Source organism: Polychytrium aggregatum, assembly GCF_025602895.1.
Source record: "Polychytrium aggregatum strain JEL109 chromosome Unknown BJ171scaffold_21, whole genome shotgun sequence".
Taxonomy (NCBI): Eukaryota; Fungi; Chytridiomycota; class Chytridiomycetes; order Polychytriales; genus Polychytrium; species Polychytrium aggregatum.
The window spans coordinates 344,983-358,291 of NW_026516223.1; the positions used below are offsets into that span (position 1 = coordinate 344,983).

General features: G+C 58.7%; 6 protein-coding genes across 6 annotated transcripts; 1 reads left to right on the plus strand and 5 right to left on the minus strand.

The window, feature by feature from the left end:
* Nucleotides 1–791: 791 nt before the first annotated feature.
* On the minus strand, nucleotides 792–2,950 carry BJ171DRAFT_507447 (Rhodanese domain protein). Its single transcript, XM_053111216.1, has 6 exons — nucleotides 2,606–2,950; nucleotides 2,344–2,437; nucleotides 1,945–2,129; nucleotides 1,671–1,795; nucleotides 1,300–1,487; nucleotides 792–1,149 (listed from the first exon to the last, which is right to left on the minus strand). Exons 1-6 carry the CDS (start codon nucleotides 2,942–2,944, stop codon nucleotides 1,019–1,021), a joined length of 1,062 nt encoding a protein of 353 aa, XP_052966112.1. The 5' UTR covers nucleotides 2,945–2,950; the 3' UTR covers nucleotides 792–1,018.
* A 269-nt stretch (nucleotides 2,951–3,219) lies between these two features.
* BJ171DRAFT_475372 (uncharacterized protein) lies at nucleotides 3,220–4,742 on the plus strand (the record flags this gene model as incomplete). Its single annotated transcript, XM_053108780.1, has 4 exons — nucleotides 3,220–3,442; nucleotides 3,683–3,827; nucleotides 4,017–4,109; nucleotides 4,274–4,742. 4 exons carry the CDS (start codon nucleotides 3,220–3,222, stop codon nucleotides 4,740–4,742), a joined length of 930 nt encoding a protein of 309 aa, XP_052966113.1.
* Nucleotides 4,743–5,870: 1,128 nt separating this feature from the next.
* On the minus strand, nucleotides 5,871–7,666 carry BJ171DRAFT_599573 (uncharacterized protein). Its single transcript, XM_053114941.1, has 2 exons — nucleotides 7,495–7,666; nucleotides 5,871–7,373 (listed from the first exon to the last, which is right to left on the minus strand). The coding sequence occupies exons 1-2, from the start codon at nucleotides 7,532–7,534 to the stop codon at nucleotides 6,007–6,009; spliced, it is 1,407 nt and encodes a 468-aa protein (XP_052966114.1). The 5' UTR covers nucleotides 7,535–7,666; the 3' UTR covers nucleotides 5,871–6,006.
* A 1,001-nt stretch (nucleotides 7,667–8,667) lies between these two features.
* BJ171DRAFT_558772 (uncharacterized protein) lies at nucleotides 8,668–9,539 on the minus strand (the record flags this gene model as incomplete). Its single annotated transcript, XM_053113170.1, has 4 exons — nucleotides 8,668–8,859; nucleotides 8,978–9,087; nucleotides 9,203–9,310; nucleotides 9,431–9,539. 4 exons carry the CDS (start codon nucleotides 9,537–9,539, stop codon nucleotides 8,668–8,670), a joined length of 519 nt encoding a protein of 172 aa, XP_052966115.1.
* Nucleotides 9,540–10,106: 567 nt separating this feature from the next.
* BJ171DRAFT_127671 (uncharacterized protein) lies at nucleotides 10,107–12,415 on the minus strand. Its single transcript, XM_053105608.1, has 3 exons — nucleotide 12,415; nucleotides 10,965–12,157; nucleotides 10,107–10,838 (listed from the first exon to the last, which is right to left on the minus strand). The coding sequence occupies exons 2-3, from the start codon at nucleotides 12,040–12,042 to the stop codon at nucleotides 10,360–10,362; spliced, it is 1,557 nt and encodes a 518-aa protein (XP_052966116.1). The 5' UTR covers nucleotides 12,043–12,157; nucleotide 12,415; the 3' UTR covers nucleotides 10,107–10,359.
* BJ171DRAFT_424568 (cyclin-dependent kinase regulatory subunit-domain-containing protein) lies at nucleotides 12,328–13,038 on the minus strand (the record flags this gene model as incomplete). Its single annotated transcript, XM_053107676.1, has 2 exons — nucleotides 12,328–12,556; nucleotides 12,800–13,038. The coding sequence occupies 2 exons, from the start codon at nucleotides 13,036–13,038 to the stop codon at nucleotides 12,328–12,330; spliced, it is 468 nt and encodes a 155-aa protein (XP_052966117.1).
* Nucleotides 13,039–13,309: the final 271 nt, after the last annotated feature.

Genomic DNA, 13,309 nt, shown 5'->3' on the forward strand with positions numbered 1-13,309 from the left:
ATCGAGCCTCCTCCGACTGCCGAGCAGCGTATCCAGGCCCACATCGGCAGCTCAGACCCCGAACGCACCACTTGGATTGGCATCGATCCTGGAGTCGGCTCCATCTTCACGGCGGTCATCCAAGCACCGGGCCACCAAGACGAGGTGGTCTCGTTCTCCAATGGCCACTACCAGCACATGTGTGGCCATACGTCCAACACCAAGTGGCACAATATCATGAAGTATCGACTCAGCATCGAGACCTGGATGTCGACCACCCCCTCGCCCAAGGTGTCGTCCTCGGAGGCTTTCAAGGTCCATCTCACCCATGTCCTGCGACCGGAGCTGCGAGTGCAGCTCGACTTCCACCTTGGCAAGAAGGCCCGTCACCATCGATTCACAGGCCACAGGAGACGCCAAGTGGCCGTCGACAGGATGTGCAAGGCCGTCCTGAAGCACGCCCCGAGGGAGAATGATGTGGTGATCGCCTTTGGCAATGCATCATGGCGACAAGGCAAGGGCTATGCATCCAGCCCTCGGAGGCAGCGGTTTGCTCGGTACTTTGAGCAATTCGAGCACCACCGCCGCCGTCCCAATCACCATCATGGAAGCGTCAAGGTAGTCTCGACGAACGAGTTCAACACCTCGCAAGTGTGCTCCAAGTGCCTGGAGCCAGTTCGGTTGGAAGGACTCGATGCGCCCAGTGTTGCGAATTCCCACTTTGTCAGGAGCTGCAAGAATCCCAGCTGCCGGACAGTGTGGAATCGCGACGTCAATGCGGCGCGCAACATGATCACAGTATGCAGGTCGATTGTGGAGACCGGAGAGCGACCGGCGGTCTTCACTCGGAGGCTGCCAAAGTGATCTGTTTTATTTCTTGTGGCTTTGCTAGATGCAAGCACAGCACATACTACATGTTCATGGAAACGGCTATATTGTCCCGTTTTTTTCTGAATAAAGTGTAGCACATGCCGCCGTAACTACAGAGCCTGGACCGTCCTGCGTCTGGGACCGCCGTCTAGATATCGGCCTTGTCCCTCTATGCGTACGTCTTGATAGGGCTGGACTTGTTGGATGCCCACTCCTCCCAACCGCCAGGGTAGAATCGAGCATCTTTGGCTCCCAGGATATCCAGCACCAGCATCAGCGTCGCTCCCACGATGCCGTTGCCTGTCCATGATTGCCCGCACAGAGTACAGCCAAGCAAGCGACAATGTCAACACACTGGAGAGCGATGGCAGACAAGCACCGCTTCTGGAGCAGGACCCATGAGAGTGCTATCCACTGAATCTTGGCCTGTGAACACCGTGCCGCACTTACCACACATCGCGACGAACGGACGTCGAGTGTCGATGCCCTTGGCCGTGAACAGATCTTGAAGCTGCTCGCGGGATATGAGAGTCCGAGATTCGCGCTGAACCAGGCTACCGTACGGCAAATTAACGGCGGATGGCACATGGCCGTTCCGTATGTTGGTGCCTGGGATGTGGTACGGGCGGCCCGAGAACCTGACAGATGGAGGCAGCAAATGCACGATTATCATAAGCTGGGACCAAGATCTGTGCTGACAACTGCTTCACCAGCGACAGTTTGTTCGAACAGCCGCGGCCGCCTGGCATTTGCTCCACCGGTTGCATTCACTCCATCAGCTGTGTGGATATGACCGAGCGCCTCTGGTCCAGGGGGCTTACTCTGTGGGCAATCGTGCATCCAGGATCGTCGATTGATTATGGAACATGAAATCGGTGATGTACATCAGCAGCATTTGGTGGTCGATGACCATTTCGGGGTTGTACGTTGCTTTGTAGGTCGCTGGCTGGAAGCAACAAAAGTCAGTGCCACGAGCCCACCGATGATGCATCACAATGTCTTGGCTTTCAGAGTACTACTGGCGGGACTCTTGTCAGCCTTGTACAAACAACCACCACAAGTGTGAGGACACAATCGGGACTGGCCCGGACGCACCTCAAAAGTTTCATGGCCATGGGTCACACTGTTGCCTTCGCTGACCCACTTGAACAGACCACCGTCCAGGACGGAGACATTTTCGTGGCCAAAGACCTTGAATGTCCACCATACCCTTGGAGACGAGTAGATGCCATGCGTATCGTAGACAACGACGTGGTCGGTGGGTTTGATTCCAAGCTCACCTATGGTCGAGTTTCGGCACAAAGGGCGTCAAAAGGCGATCGAAGGGCTGGTGCGGCTGGAGGACCATCGTCTGTGCACATGCGATTCCGAAAGCACAATCGCGAAGTATTTGCCGGCTGCATGTCCAAAAGCGATGCTCGGGGAGATTCATCGACAAGATCGATAGACAATATCGGCCGAAAAAGCGATATTGAGCTACGCAAAACCACACACCTATCTTGGCGGCGAACTCCGAGGCGCTGGGCAGCTGACGGGGCCTGGATGCCAGCGGATCGGCGATGGTGTCAATGTCGAAGAACCGAGCGTCCTGAGGATATTGAAGGAGTCGGTGGGCTGGTCAGAGGAGCCGATGGGTGCGAAGACGAAAAACGGAGCGCCGGGTCTTGATTCTGGCCTCTCTGCCCAAGAACGCAACTGTCGAAGCCAATCTTTAGCGACATGGCTTCGGAGATACACGAGACTGCCGACTGCTTGCCTGGATGTGAATGGAGAGATACTCGCTCAGCGGATCCCGGGTCTTGACAAGCGCATCTTCGGCGAGGGCGTCGACAAGTCTCCTTTTCGGATACCACGATCCGTCAACAACCACCACGTTCGAGAGATTGTCCTTGAGCCACTGAGTCGACACGATCGAGGGCGCAGAGCATGGCACTGGAGTGCTGCTGAACAGGCGAGTTGCGCAGCCAGAAAAAAGCGACAGCGGAGTGGCACCAACTCCCGACGGGGCATGCAGTGGCAGCCGCGGGAGAGCTGCGTGCCTGGGTCCCCGCACGAAGAGCGCCGTCCTCGCTTGCGCTGGTCGAAGGAATGGCATGGCAGATCAGAGCGCAAGAGCACGCAGATGTGTGGCGACGCGGCCGGATGGGCAGCCCGTGCGCCGCCGTCGCACACAGAGCACGTGACTGGATTGCTGGCTGATGAAATTCATTTGTCGTGGCTGGGGCAAGGGCTGGGGCTGGGGCAAGGGCTGGGGCTGCCGTCGTGCGCCCCTGTGTTTGCGCCGCCGTCTTGTCCGCGGCGCCGCCCCTTTTGCCGTTGTGGCCTCGGCTGCACATCGAGGAGGCTCTGTCTGGATCTGCACCTGTCGCCATGAGCCAGCTGCCCGAGTCTGCGTCGCTGCCGCCACAGGCCGCCTCGGCCATGGTTCCTCCTCCGCCGGCTCCTCAGGCACCATACAATGCCGTTGGCAAACTGTACGTCGGCGGCCTCTCCGATCAAACCCATTCGAGGGAGCTCGAGGAGCTGTTCGCAAAGTACGGCAAGGTCACTCTGTGCCAGGTCAAGCCCGGCGGCTTTGCCTTTATCGAGTTCGGTAGGTGTTTTCCCGCAGCTTGTGGGTGCCGATCAGCTGAAGCTCGAGCATGCCGTACTTTGGCCGTTGATGGGGGCCGGAGCCGCTTATGCCGATAGCGGCGAAGCGAGGCGCGGCAAGGAGAGTGCTCGATGGGACGGGGGCCGATTGAATGTCTCGAGCGGGGCGCCGGTGACGATAACGATCCCTCGCTGGGCTGACCTGTGGATGAACCCACGAACCTGCCATACACATCGTCAGAGGACCAACGAGGTGCCGATGAGGCTGTGGCGACCTTGGATGGCTACATCTTCAACGGAAACCGCATTTCGGTGCAGTGGTCCCGGAGATCGGGAGCCCGGGAGTCGACTTGCTATATTTGCAAAGAGCCGGGACACTGGGCGAGGTAAGCATCGATCGGCCAATCCTCCCCTTTCCGGCATCCTGCAGGGTTGTCTGCGTCCAGCTGCCCGGACTTGGCATGCCGATCTGGCAAAGGGCAATCCCGGGGCGGGAGCTGGCCACTTGGGTGATCGCTTGGATTTGGTGGTCGTTTGTGATTGATCGTCTGGATCTCCGTCGCTACTGTGTCCAGGGAATGCCCCGATAACCACCATAAGGGTGCTGATGTCAAGTCCGGAATGTGCTTCCGATGTGGCGAATATGGCCACATTGCCCGCTATTGCAAGTGAGTGCCATGCCGTGTTGTTCGGCTGCCCTGAGTGAGGCGGGCGTATTCGGAACAGGCGCGGCCCTCGCCATCCTCTGCAGCAGTGCCTGACGACCATGCTCCTCTCTTTCCGATGATGCAACTGCGTTGTATCCGTGTGGCCCGGCTGCATCGCTACCTAGACAAGCAAAGGAGCGTCCTCGTAGCGGAGTTGACGATCGCTACCGACGAGGCGGTGAATATGAGTATCGAGAGCGCGCGCGTAGTTATGACGACCGCAGATACGACTATCGAGCTCGGCCCGAGTACGATGAGTTCCGCGACCGCAGAGACCGACGAGAGTATGATGACTACCGATCGCCGCCCCGGCGCTATGAGGATCGCGGCTTCCCGGGATACGACCGTGACCGAAGAGACGACTACCGAAGGGACTACCCTCCCCCTCCCCCTCCCCCGGATGACCGCCGTGGCGACTACCTGGACTATGATGCCAGGAGGATGGGTGGCGCCCCCCGAAGCCCATACCGTGGATACGATCAAGGTCCCCCGCCCCCGCCCCCTCCCTCGGCCCCGCCGATGTACCGGGATCGGAGCCGTTCCCCTCGACGGGATGACTACCGCGGTATGCCTGAGCCCTACGGCTCCAGGTGAGTTCGTGGACTGCATCGGATACGACCTGGCTCGACATCACCAATGCGCCTCAGCTGGATGTCCCGGATGTGGCTGGCTCGGACGACGCGAGCCGTGGATTGAATCGGACGAGATTCAGTTAGCCTCGATTAGATTCAATTAGCTTCGATGAGATTGGACTAGATTGGATTGAATTGACTTGGATTGACTTGGATTGGATTGGATGACAACGGATTGTAACGCTCGACCTCCCTCGCAACAGAGCACCCATGGGCGCAATGCCTCCGGGACCTCCTGGACAATGGTAAAGACAAGCTGGTGGCGTCGGTGGCTTTGTTCGGCGTCAGACTCTGGACTGGACTGGACTGCCTTTCAACTCACGGCCAAGGATCGGGATTATCTCCTCAGCTCCTGGATTGGGGACGCTCGCGGGACTGCAGTCCTTTGTTTGCCCTCGTCCGTGCTCTTTTGCTTTATTTCGCTCGTTTCATTTCGTTTCGTTCCTCTTTGTATTGCTGCTCCTTGAGGATAGGCAGTTGCCCACCCGATGGACTATCTGCGGAGTCGAGCCGTGGCTGTATGGCGCTGGGAAATTCGTTCAAATGCATGCACGAAGTCTTGTGTGCTATGCTGCATCGGGTCATTGCAGATGCACATTCGCTGGACTACAGTTGTGGGATTTCAGTGTTGGGAGCGCAATGTGCATTTCTGGAAGTACTTGGAATGGAAGGGGCTTCACCGGACGACTGGAGACAGGCTCCGCCAGTGTTGTAACGAAATTCCAAGCGCATCAACAGAATGCGGCCATGAGAATAGAAAGGAGATCTAAACCACGTTGTCGGGCTGCGCGGCCTTTCGACCGAACCACGCCCGACACCGGCTCTTGGCAACGTCCAGATCGAGGATCGAGGCTCCCGTCTCGACTAACCGGACTCTGTTTGCTGCGGACTGCCCTGCATCCTCTGCGACATGGGATTCCTCCCTGGATGAGGCGGCCCTGGCTCCAGGATCGCCATGAGGCGGTGAACCCGTACCTGCGTCAAGTGCAAGACAGCAGACGACTTGGTGGCTCCTCAGACGGGATAAAGCAATGGCGGTGTATCTGTTGGCAGAATAGAACCAGTGCAACACTCTCGATACAGCTCATGTGTATTCGTGATCCAGAAAACAATGCTACTTGTCTTGAAACAGCGGGCTTTGCTTCGTTTTGTCTGGCGGCGATGTGGGTGACCCCTCCAGACAGACAGACAGACAGCTCGCCTGCGGTGCATCCAATGCCGTTCGGTCATATCATACCGACGGTGACCTTCATACTCGAGCCCAAAAACTCGCGGCTCCACTCGAGCTTCTCGCCCATGGCCAGACTCCGCCAGTCCAGTCGCAGATCCAAGACTCGCAGGCTGCCCTGCAACGACGCAGGGGAATTCTGCAGACCAGCCGCCGATCTGCGCTTGGCTCCAAAAGCTCGAAGACCCTTGAGGACCTTGCGGGTCTGGATTTCGTGCTCCTTGTTCAAGAGGTTGGTGATGATGAGCTTGAGATGGGTCAGCTTGGGAAAGCACACCACAAAGTATTCAACCAGGGCACGGAGATCTTCGACAGAGGGGCATGTGTACGACAGGGTCAGGTTGCGCATCGCCAGACATGGCCTGTCCAAGCTCGCCAGGGCCGTCCAGAAAAACGCAGTCGGGTTGCTGAGGGCTGAGAGCGAAACCAGAGCCGTCTCGGAGATGAGCGCTGCGATCTCGCATTGCACCCGCGGCGGCTGGCCATCAAGCCGTGGGAATGGGTACTTGAGCAGCCGGAGCCGCGAACAGTGCGACTTGAGATGGGCAAGCACCACAGAGAGATCAGAGAACTCGATGCGCTCCTCGATCTGGAGAGCGACGAGCCCTGAGCATCCGAGGTGCGACAACTCGGCGGCTGGAAGAACAGTCTGGCTGGTGTGCTGGGTCTCGATCGAGAGCATCGTCATGTTGGGGAATATGTGCGATAGCTGCTGGAGCTGCGTGCTGAAGGTTGCTCCGGAAGTAACGAGGACAAGCGACTGGACGGACGGAAGCGGATCGGATGGCATGAATGTAGCAAACAGCGTCGCGGGCGGCAGAGCCTCAAAGAGCAGCGGAGCATAGCTGCAAGTTGACAGCGGCGAGACCGGCGGCAGATATATCGTATGCGGAATCAGTCGCAGGTTTGGAATTTGCGCCTTGACGGTGATCTCCTCGTGGAGACAGGCCAGCAGGTCGGGACCACATTTGCGTATCCAAGACGACGGGACCGTGATTGAGCAGCGGAGAGCGACGAATCTGTCGCTCGAGGACAGGCTCGGTGTTGAGCAGACTAAACCCTTGAGGTCGATGTTGGGCGAGGCCATGAACTCGTGCAGGATCGAGGTAAAGACAATTGGCGAGTGCGAGGCACCCGAATGCATTCGCTGGACCTGGATCAGCTGCCCTTGCTGAGATTGCACCGTTGTTTCGAGCTCATCGACGAGGATGCGAAGCGCCAGAGCACCCACAGGCCTGCGGTTGCTGACGAGGCATCTCCATAGTCGGCACACCGTCGGTAGCTGGCGATAGAATTGGTATGGGGGACACAACACAAAGATGGACTGGAGCACCTCGTTCGGCAGGTCCTGGATGCTGGCCCGCGCTGCCAGAGATGAGGGTGCATGACGGGATGAGAGCGAGTCAGACGCTTTGGTCCAGATGCTTCGATTCCAGGCGAGACACCATAGCTTCAAAGCACCCGCAGAACGGGTGCAGATACGTACGGGCCGCGTCCGATATGGGCGTCTCGGGCAAAGGCGGCATGTGAGAGGAGGAGTGGCCTGGGGATGACAAAGTTGTGTCGAAGGCAATGGACGAGGTGGACGAGGAGGACGAGGTGGACGAGATGGACGAGATGAGACAAAGGCTGCTGGCGGTGCGATGACGGACGTCGATGCGACGCCGATGCGACGCAGCCGGGCTGTGGGAGCGGATGTCATTCCGGCTGCATGCATTGTCGCCGAGCGGGATGCAATCACGGGCCGGCCCGTGTCGGGATTGCCGGTGGCAGTGTGTGGCGGTACGGATGGAAGCGGATGCAACATGACACCCGGGCATCGCAGCGACGAGGGGAGGGGTTACAGGCGATCCAATAAAAAACGGGACACCCGGGATTTTGACCATTCATCGAATATTTTGTTACCCAATGTTATCGCGCGCTGGCCATGACCATTCGCCGGACAGTGTGGAATCGCGACGTCAATGCGGCGCGCAACATGATCACAGTGTGCAAGTCGATTGTGGAGACCGGAGAGCGACCGGCGGTCTTCACTCGGAGGCTGCCAAAGTGATCTGATCTATTTCTTGTGGCTTTGCTTGACGCAAGCACAGCACATACTACATGTTCATGGAAACGGCTATATTGTCCCGTTTTTTTCTGAATAAAGTGTATCCACGGCCAGAGGTTCCTGGACAAACGCCTAGACAGCCAAGTCTTGGCTCCTGGGACCGCCATGGAGCATCGTGGCTGACTGGGCGTTTGTCCAGGAACCTCGAGGTGCCCGAGTTCGCAAGCTGTGCCCTCTCCAGAGATCCAGTGCGGCGATGCCACCCTGAATAGAAGAATTCTGGCGGTGGGAAATTGCCACTGCGTACCCAAATCCACAAGTATCAACCTGGATATGATCCACGCCTATCAACGGATATCGCTCGTCCATGAAACACCGTCTCCACCAGACCGCAGCCACCTGCAGGGCCAGCGACTGTCCGCTTATGCAACTTCATTAGACGCGGGTGGTTATCATACAGCCGTCAGCACAATGCCGCTGGCAAGGGTGCTTGCGTTTCGCTCATACACATGCTCGACTCGTTCGCACTCGTCTGACGGTGGTTTGCTCGGCTCATTGCCGAATCGGGATCTGAGCTGCAGCACAGGAGCGTGTTAGCTACCATATGCATTAGAACTTGGTGACGATGACAGGGGCGGAGGAGTGGTGGACGACGTAGTCCGAGACAGAGCCGATGAGCGCCCGGGAGACGGTGTTCAGTCCCCGCGAGCCGATGATGACCAGCTGGGCCTTGAGCTCATCGATCTTGGCGACGAGTTCTTCGCGGGCGTCGCCGCGCAGGGCAATGCCTCGGATGGGAATCTGCGAGTCGCAAATGGATGCACGGTCAGACGGGTCCCGGGCGACTTTTGGGCTGCCAACGACTGTCCCGGCTCGCAAGCGATCCACCATCAGCTACATGCATCAAGCGTGTACATACGTCCTTCTCGACAAACTTCTTGGCGGTCTTGCGGATCAACTCGTGCGAGGCCTCGCGATTGGCGTCCTCGATGCTCTGGTACTCGGCACCAAAGTCTCCAAGGGCAGTGGCTGCGGATACCAATGACGGCGTTAGTGGTGCTGCGTGGGCGCATTTGACTTGCTGCCTATGCTCCATGCCTCGGCACGGTTGGGTGTAGCCAGATCGAGGCGCCAACAAACTTACGATATCCGAGCTGGACGGCCAAGGGGCGGACGTTGATCAGAACGACAGAGTCTTGGGCGGCGCGGAGGATGTTGTCAATGGCCCAGTCGACGGCCTGCTGCGACCGGTCTATCGACGCAAGATTTGTGGGGGGAAGCAGCGCACGGAGCTGTTAGGCGACAGGCCGGTGATGGAACGGCAACCGGACTGCCAAACAGCACTAGATTTCGAGTTCAGTTCCAAACTTACCAGAGCCATCGATAGCGACAACAACGACGCGGCGGGAGGCGTGCTCGTCGGCGGAGTGGTCGAGGAGCTCTTCGTGGACAGAGGGAGCAACGGCAGTGGTGGCAGACATGCTGAAACGGCGGCGGTGGTGATGGTGGAGGAACGACTTGCGGACAGGAACGACTTGCGGACAGGATGGAGGTGGGCAGGATGGCGGTGGGCAGCGATGCCGTGATATACCCCCGTGTCACGTGGACGGAACGTTCCGATGATGCCAGCAAGGCGGACGCGTCACAACGGCTTGCGGATGCCATTTGAAATTGGGTGGCGTGGGTCGCCTGGCATATGGACGACGAGCGAACGGATGGCGAACGGATGGCGAATGGCAAATGGCGAATGGCAAATGGCAACCGTGGATGACGGATGGGTCGAGCGCGGTCTCTGTCCTGTCCTGGATCGCGGCGACATGCTGCCCGGACCGTGAGGGCCGTGGTTGCGGGCTGAAGAAGCAGCCTCGGCACGGCCTCGTCTGTCCTGCGTGCGGATGCGTGGGCTGAGCGCCGGTCGACGACGGGGATCAGCACCACCCGGGGCGCAAGGCTGCAAATGGCGGGTCTGCCTGCCCTCCCCTGAAGGCGCCCCCACGCGGAGGCTGGAGGGCCTTGTTCGAGATCATGCTGAACGGGGAATCTGTGTCGGGGCGACCCCAGAGCCGCTGCCCAAGCAGCCATGCAGGAGCCGAGTTCGAAACACCCCCCCCCGACAGCATCTGCGGCCCCTCGCGGTCTCCGGATCGGATTGTATTCGGAATCGTGCGTCCACAAACGGCGATTCTTCTCACCAGGCGACCAAAAACAGGACGGACAAGAGTTGCGCGCGGTCGAGATCCACCCGTGCGGCTGGGAAGCAGGAGGACGGACAGCCTTTCTCGCGTTCTGCATTCGGGTATTTCAGTCCGAGAGGCTACCGGGCCGATGATCTTCGACGGCCTGGTCTGCGGCATCCGAAATCACCGGCGGCAAGGACATTCGGCTCGCATGTACCACTGTGGGCTTCGGTGCCGCGGCCGATTGGGCACAGCCGGCGACGAAGGGGGAGTACAGCAGCTCGGGCGAGTGGCCGAGCTTGAGCGGGCTGACCAGATCGACCGTCACCTTGGACTTGATTCGCCGAGCCTCGTGCTCGCTGCTCTCTGTCGAGTCCGGAAACTCGTCGTCTCTGGCCTCGGGACCGCTGCTGGGCTTGTCACGTTCTCGCTTTCGCAAATGGAGATTCGGATCGATGTCGTCGTCGACAACGGCCAGGTCGCGCTCACCAAGACCGGGACGCAGCACGGCCGTCGATCGATCTTCCAGTGCTTGGATGCTCAGTTGCGGCAGGTGGATTTTAGACTTTGGTTGCGCGATCCTCCGACTGTTTTTGTCGCTGCCTGGCTTTGGAGCATCCCTGAGTACTCCGCTCTTTGCAGGACTGGGTGATTCGTGCGACAGCTTTGGCCTCGAGGTGTGGCTCCGATTTCCAACGTGTGGGCTCTCTGTGTCTGCAGCTCGCTTACGTGATGACTTTGTGGTCTGGTGTGGCTGGGCCATCGATGCCAGGCCAGTTTCGCTCATGCTTGGTATCTCGATCACAGCGTCGGATAGGTCACTGACGCTCCGGGGGGATATTTGGGCCGATCCGTACTGCTGGTTGTGTCCATTTGCTGAGTTGGCCGATGGTGACGAGGCAGAGTCCCTCGATGGACGAGCATGCTCCTCGGATGAGCGGTCTCGAAGTACTTGCTCGCTCTTGTGATTGTATACATCCTCCACGTCAAGAACCTGCACATCCTCAGACGGATCGTCTGTGTTGTCGGCATCGAAAGGCTCGGTGTTCTTGGCTTCGACAGTGTACTGAACGACCATGCGATCGGACTCGGCCCCATCCCGGATGTCGGCATCGTCACAGTCGATGGCAACTGGACCATCGCAATCAATGACCGCACCGCCTTCCTCTGGTGCACTGTGCTCCTGAATGTCGGCTTGGATGCCGTCGTCTTGGGTTTCGCACGTGCTCGGTCTGTCTTCCAGGATACTATCTTCCTCGACAGAGTTTGTGACTCTGTATTCGTGGGTACCCTCGTTCTGGACGTCTGCCGGCGCATCGTTTTGCAGGATCAGATCGCCTTGCGCGTCGAGAGCCTGAGGATCGGCTGGACCGTTGTTGTCGCTGATATCATCCTCATCATCGCCATCAATGTTGATCACTTGGGCACTACTGCTCTGGAAGCTGTTATCTTGGACGCTGAGCGCAAGGTCATTAGAGGCCCTGCTGTCCAGGACGGCATGTCTTGAGTCCTCGCCTGTCTTCCGGTCATCCTGCACGTCATCGAGAATGCTATGACCATCTCTGATGTCCTGGATTTGGTCTTGGGGAGTTTCATCCTGGACGGACACCCCGCTATCATCGTCGAGATCTATGGGCTCTTCAGAGTCCAAGCTGCTCTGGAGAGTTTCGGCCGGAGCTGGTCGCTCGCGCTTGCTCGAGCCCTTGTCTGAGCCCTTGCTGATAGGGCCGGTGCTTTCGGGCTCATCATTTGCTTGCTGGACGTCGCGCTGACGTTGCTTGCGCTGCTCCTGGCGTGCCTTGACCATGCCAAAGTCCGGCTGAGGCAGCTGGTTCTGTCCAATCTTGGATGGCTGGTAGGAAATCGGATGTTTGGCCGTGCCGCCATCCGGGGAGTTTTCCTTTGCGCCTGGGAGCTTGCGTCTGAAAGCAAATACCCACTGGCGTTACCCCAGGGTAGTAACAATTGAGTAAGTTTTGAGCACCAAATACAAGTTAACGGCCCCGCGCGCTTCTAATATCCAGCCCAACATGCTGTCAGTGCATCAAATGGTGCCCACAGCCACTGGATCTGCTCGAATCCAAGAGCCATGTCAAGCCCACACCGCAGGGGCATCAACCACTGTGTCGTTGCGAGCCACCAGCCGCAGATCGGCGATTGCGCGGGCATGGCTACTTACTGGCTCGGGCAAATGCACCATGTAATGCTCCCATCCTGGCGATTGCTGGATACCAATACCTCGCCACTGCTCTTCGGCGAGCATCTTGCCGACAAACTCCTTTGGAACAGCGGCTAGATGCGCCTTTGTGATTATAACATGTCTGATGGTCATCGTGACGCCACGAGGGGGTTAGTGCGGTGTGCGGAGGTGCGGTGCTTGCCAGCATTGCGATGGATACGAGCCGCATGACAGGCCCTTGGAACGTTGCTGGGTCAGCAAAGCAAGATGCCGTTCCTCGGGATGGTCAGCCGGAGCCCCAGAAGCAGGGACGTCGTTTTGCCGCTGATCGATGCTCTAGCCAAATGGCAAGCCCAACAGGTACGGGGGCAGAGACATGGCTTACCGGTACTCGTATTCGCCAGCGGTATAGCGGTCCGAGTAGTAAATGTCTTGCAGCCAGCCCAGGACGGTCTCGATGTTCTGGTGGGCGACCTTGAGCAGCGGGCAGCGTTCTTGATGCTCGCGCGCCAGCCGCTTCCGGCTCCAGTTGGACTCGGAGTGCTGGTCGTCCAGTCTATCCGGAGATGAGCTGGCGGCATGAGCGTCGTGTGATGCGTGCAGCGAGTGTCCAAGCGGCCCCATGTTGTGCGGCAGCAGTGTGGTGTCTGTCTCAACCAGCAAAAGAAGAGTCGGGAGGAAGGGCGAGGGAGCCGTTCGCACCGCCTCGGCCACAACCGATGGCAACGACAAAGCCTGACGCTCCTTCCGCTTTTGGCCATATTTGTCGGAGTTTCGGGCGACAGCGAGACGCACAGCGAGATGCGGAGCGAGACGCAGAGCGAGACGCACAGCGAGATGCGGAGCGAGACGCAGAGCGAGATGGGGAGCGAGATGGTGGCATGGCCACCTCGGA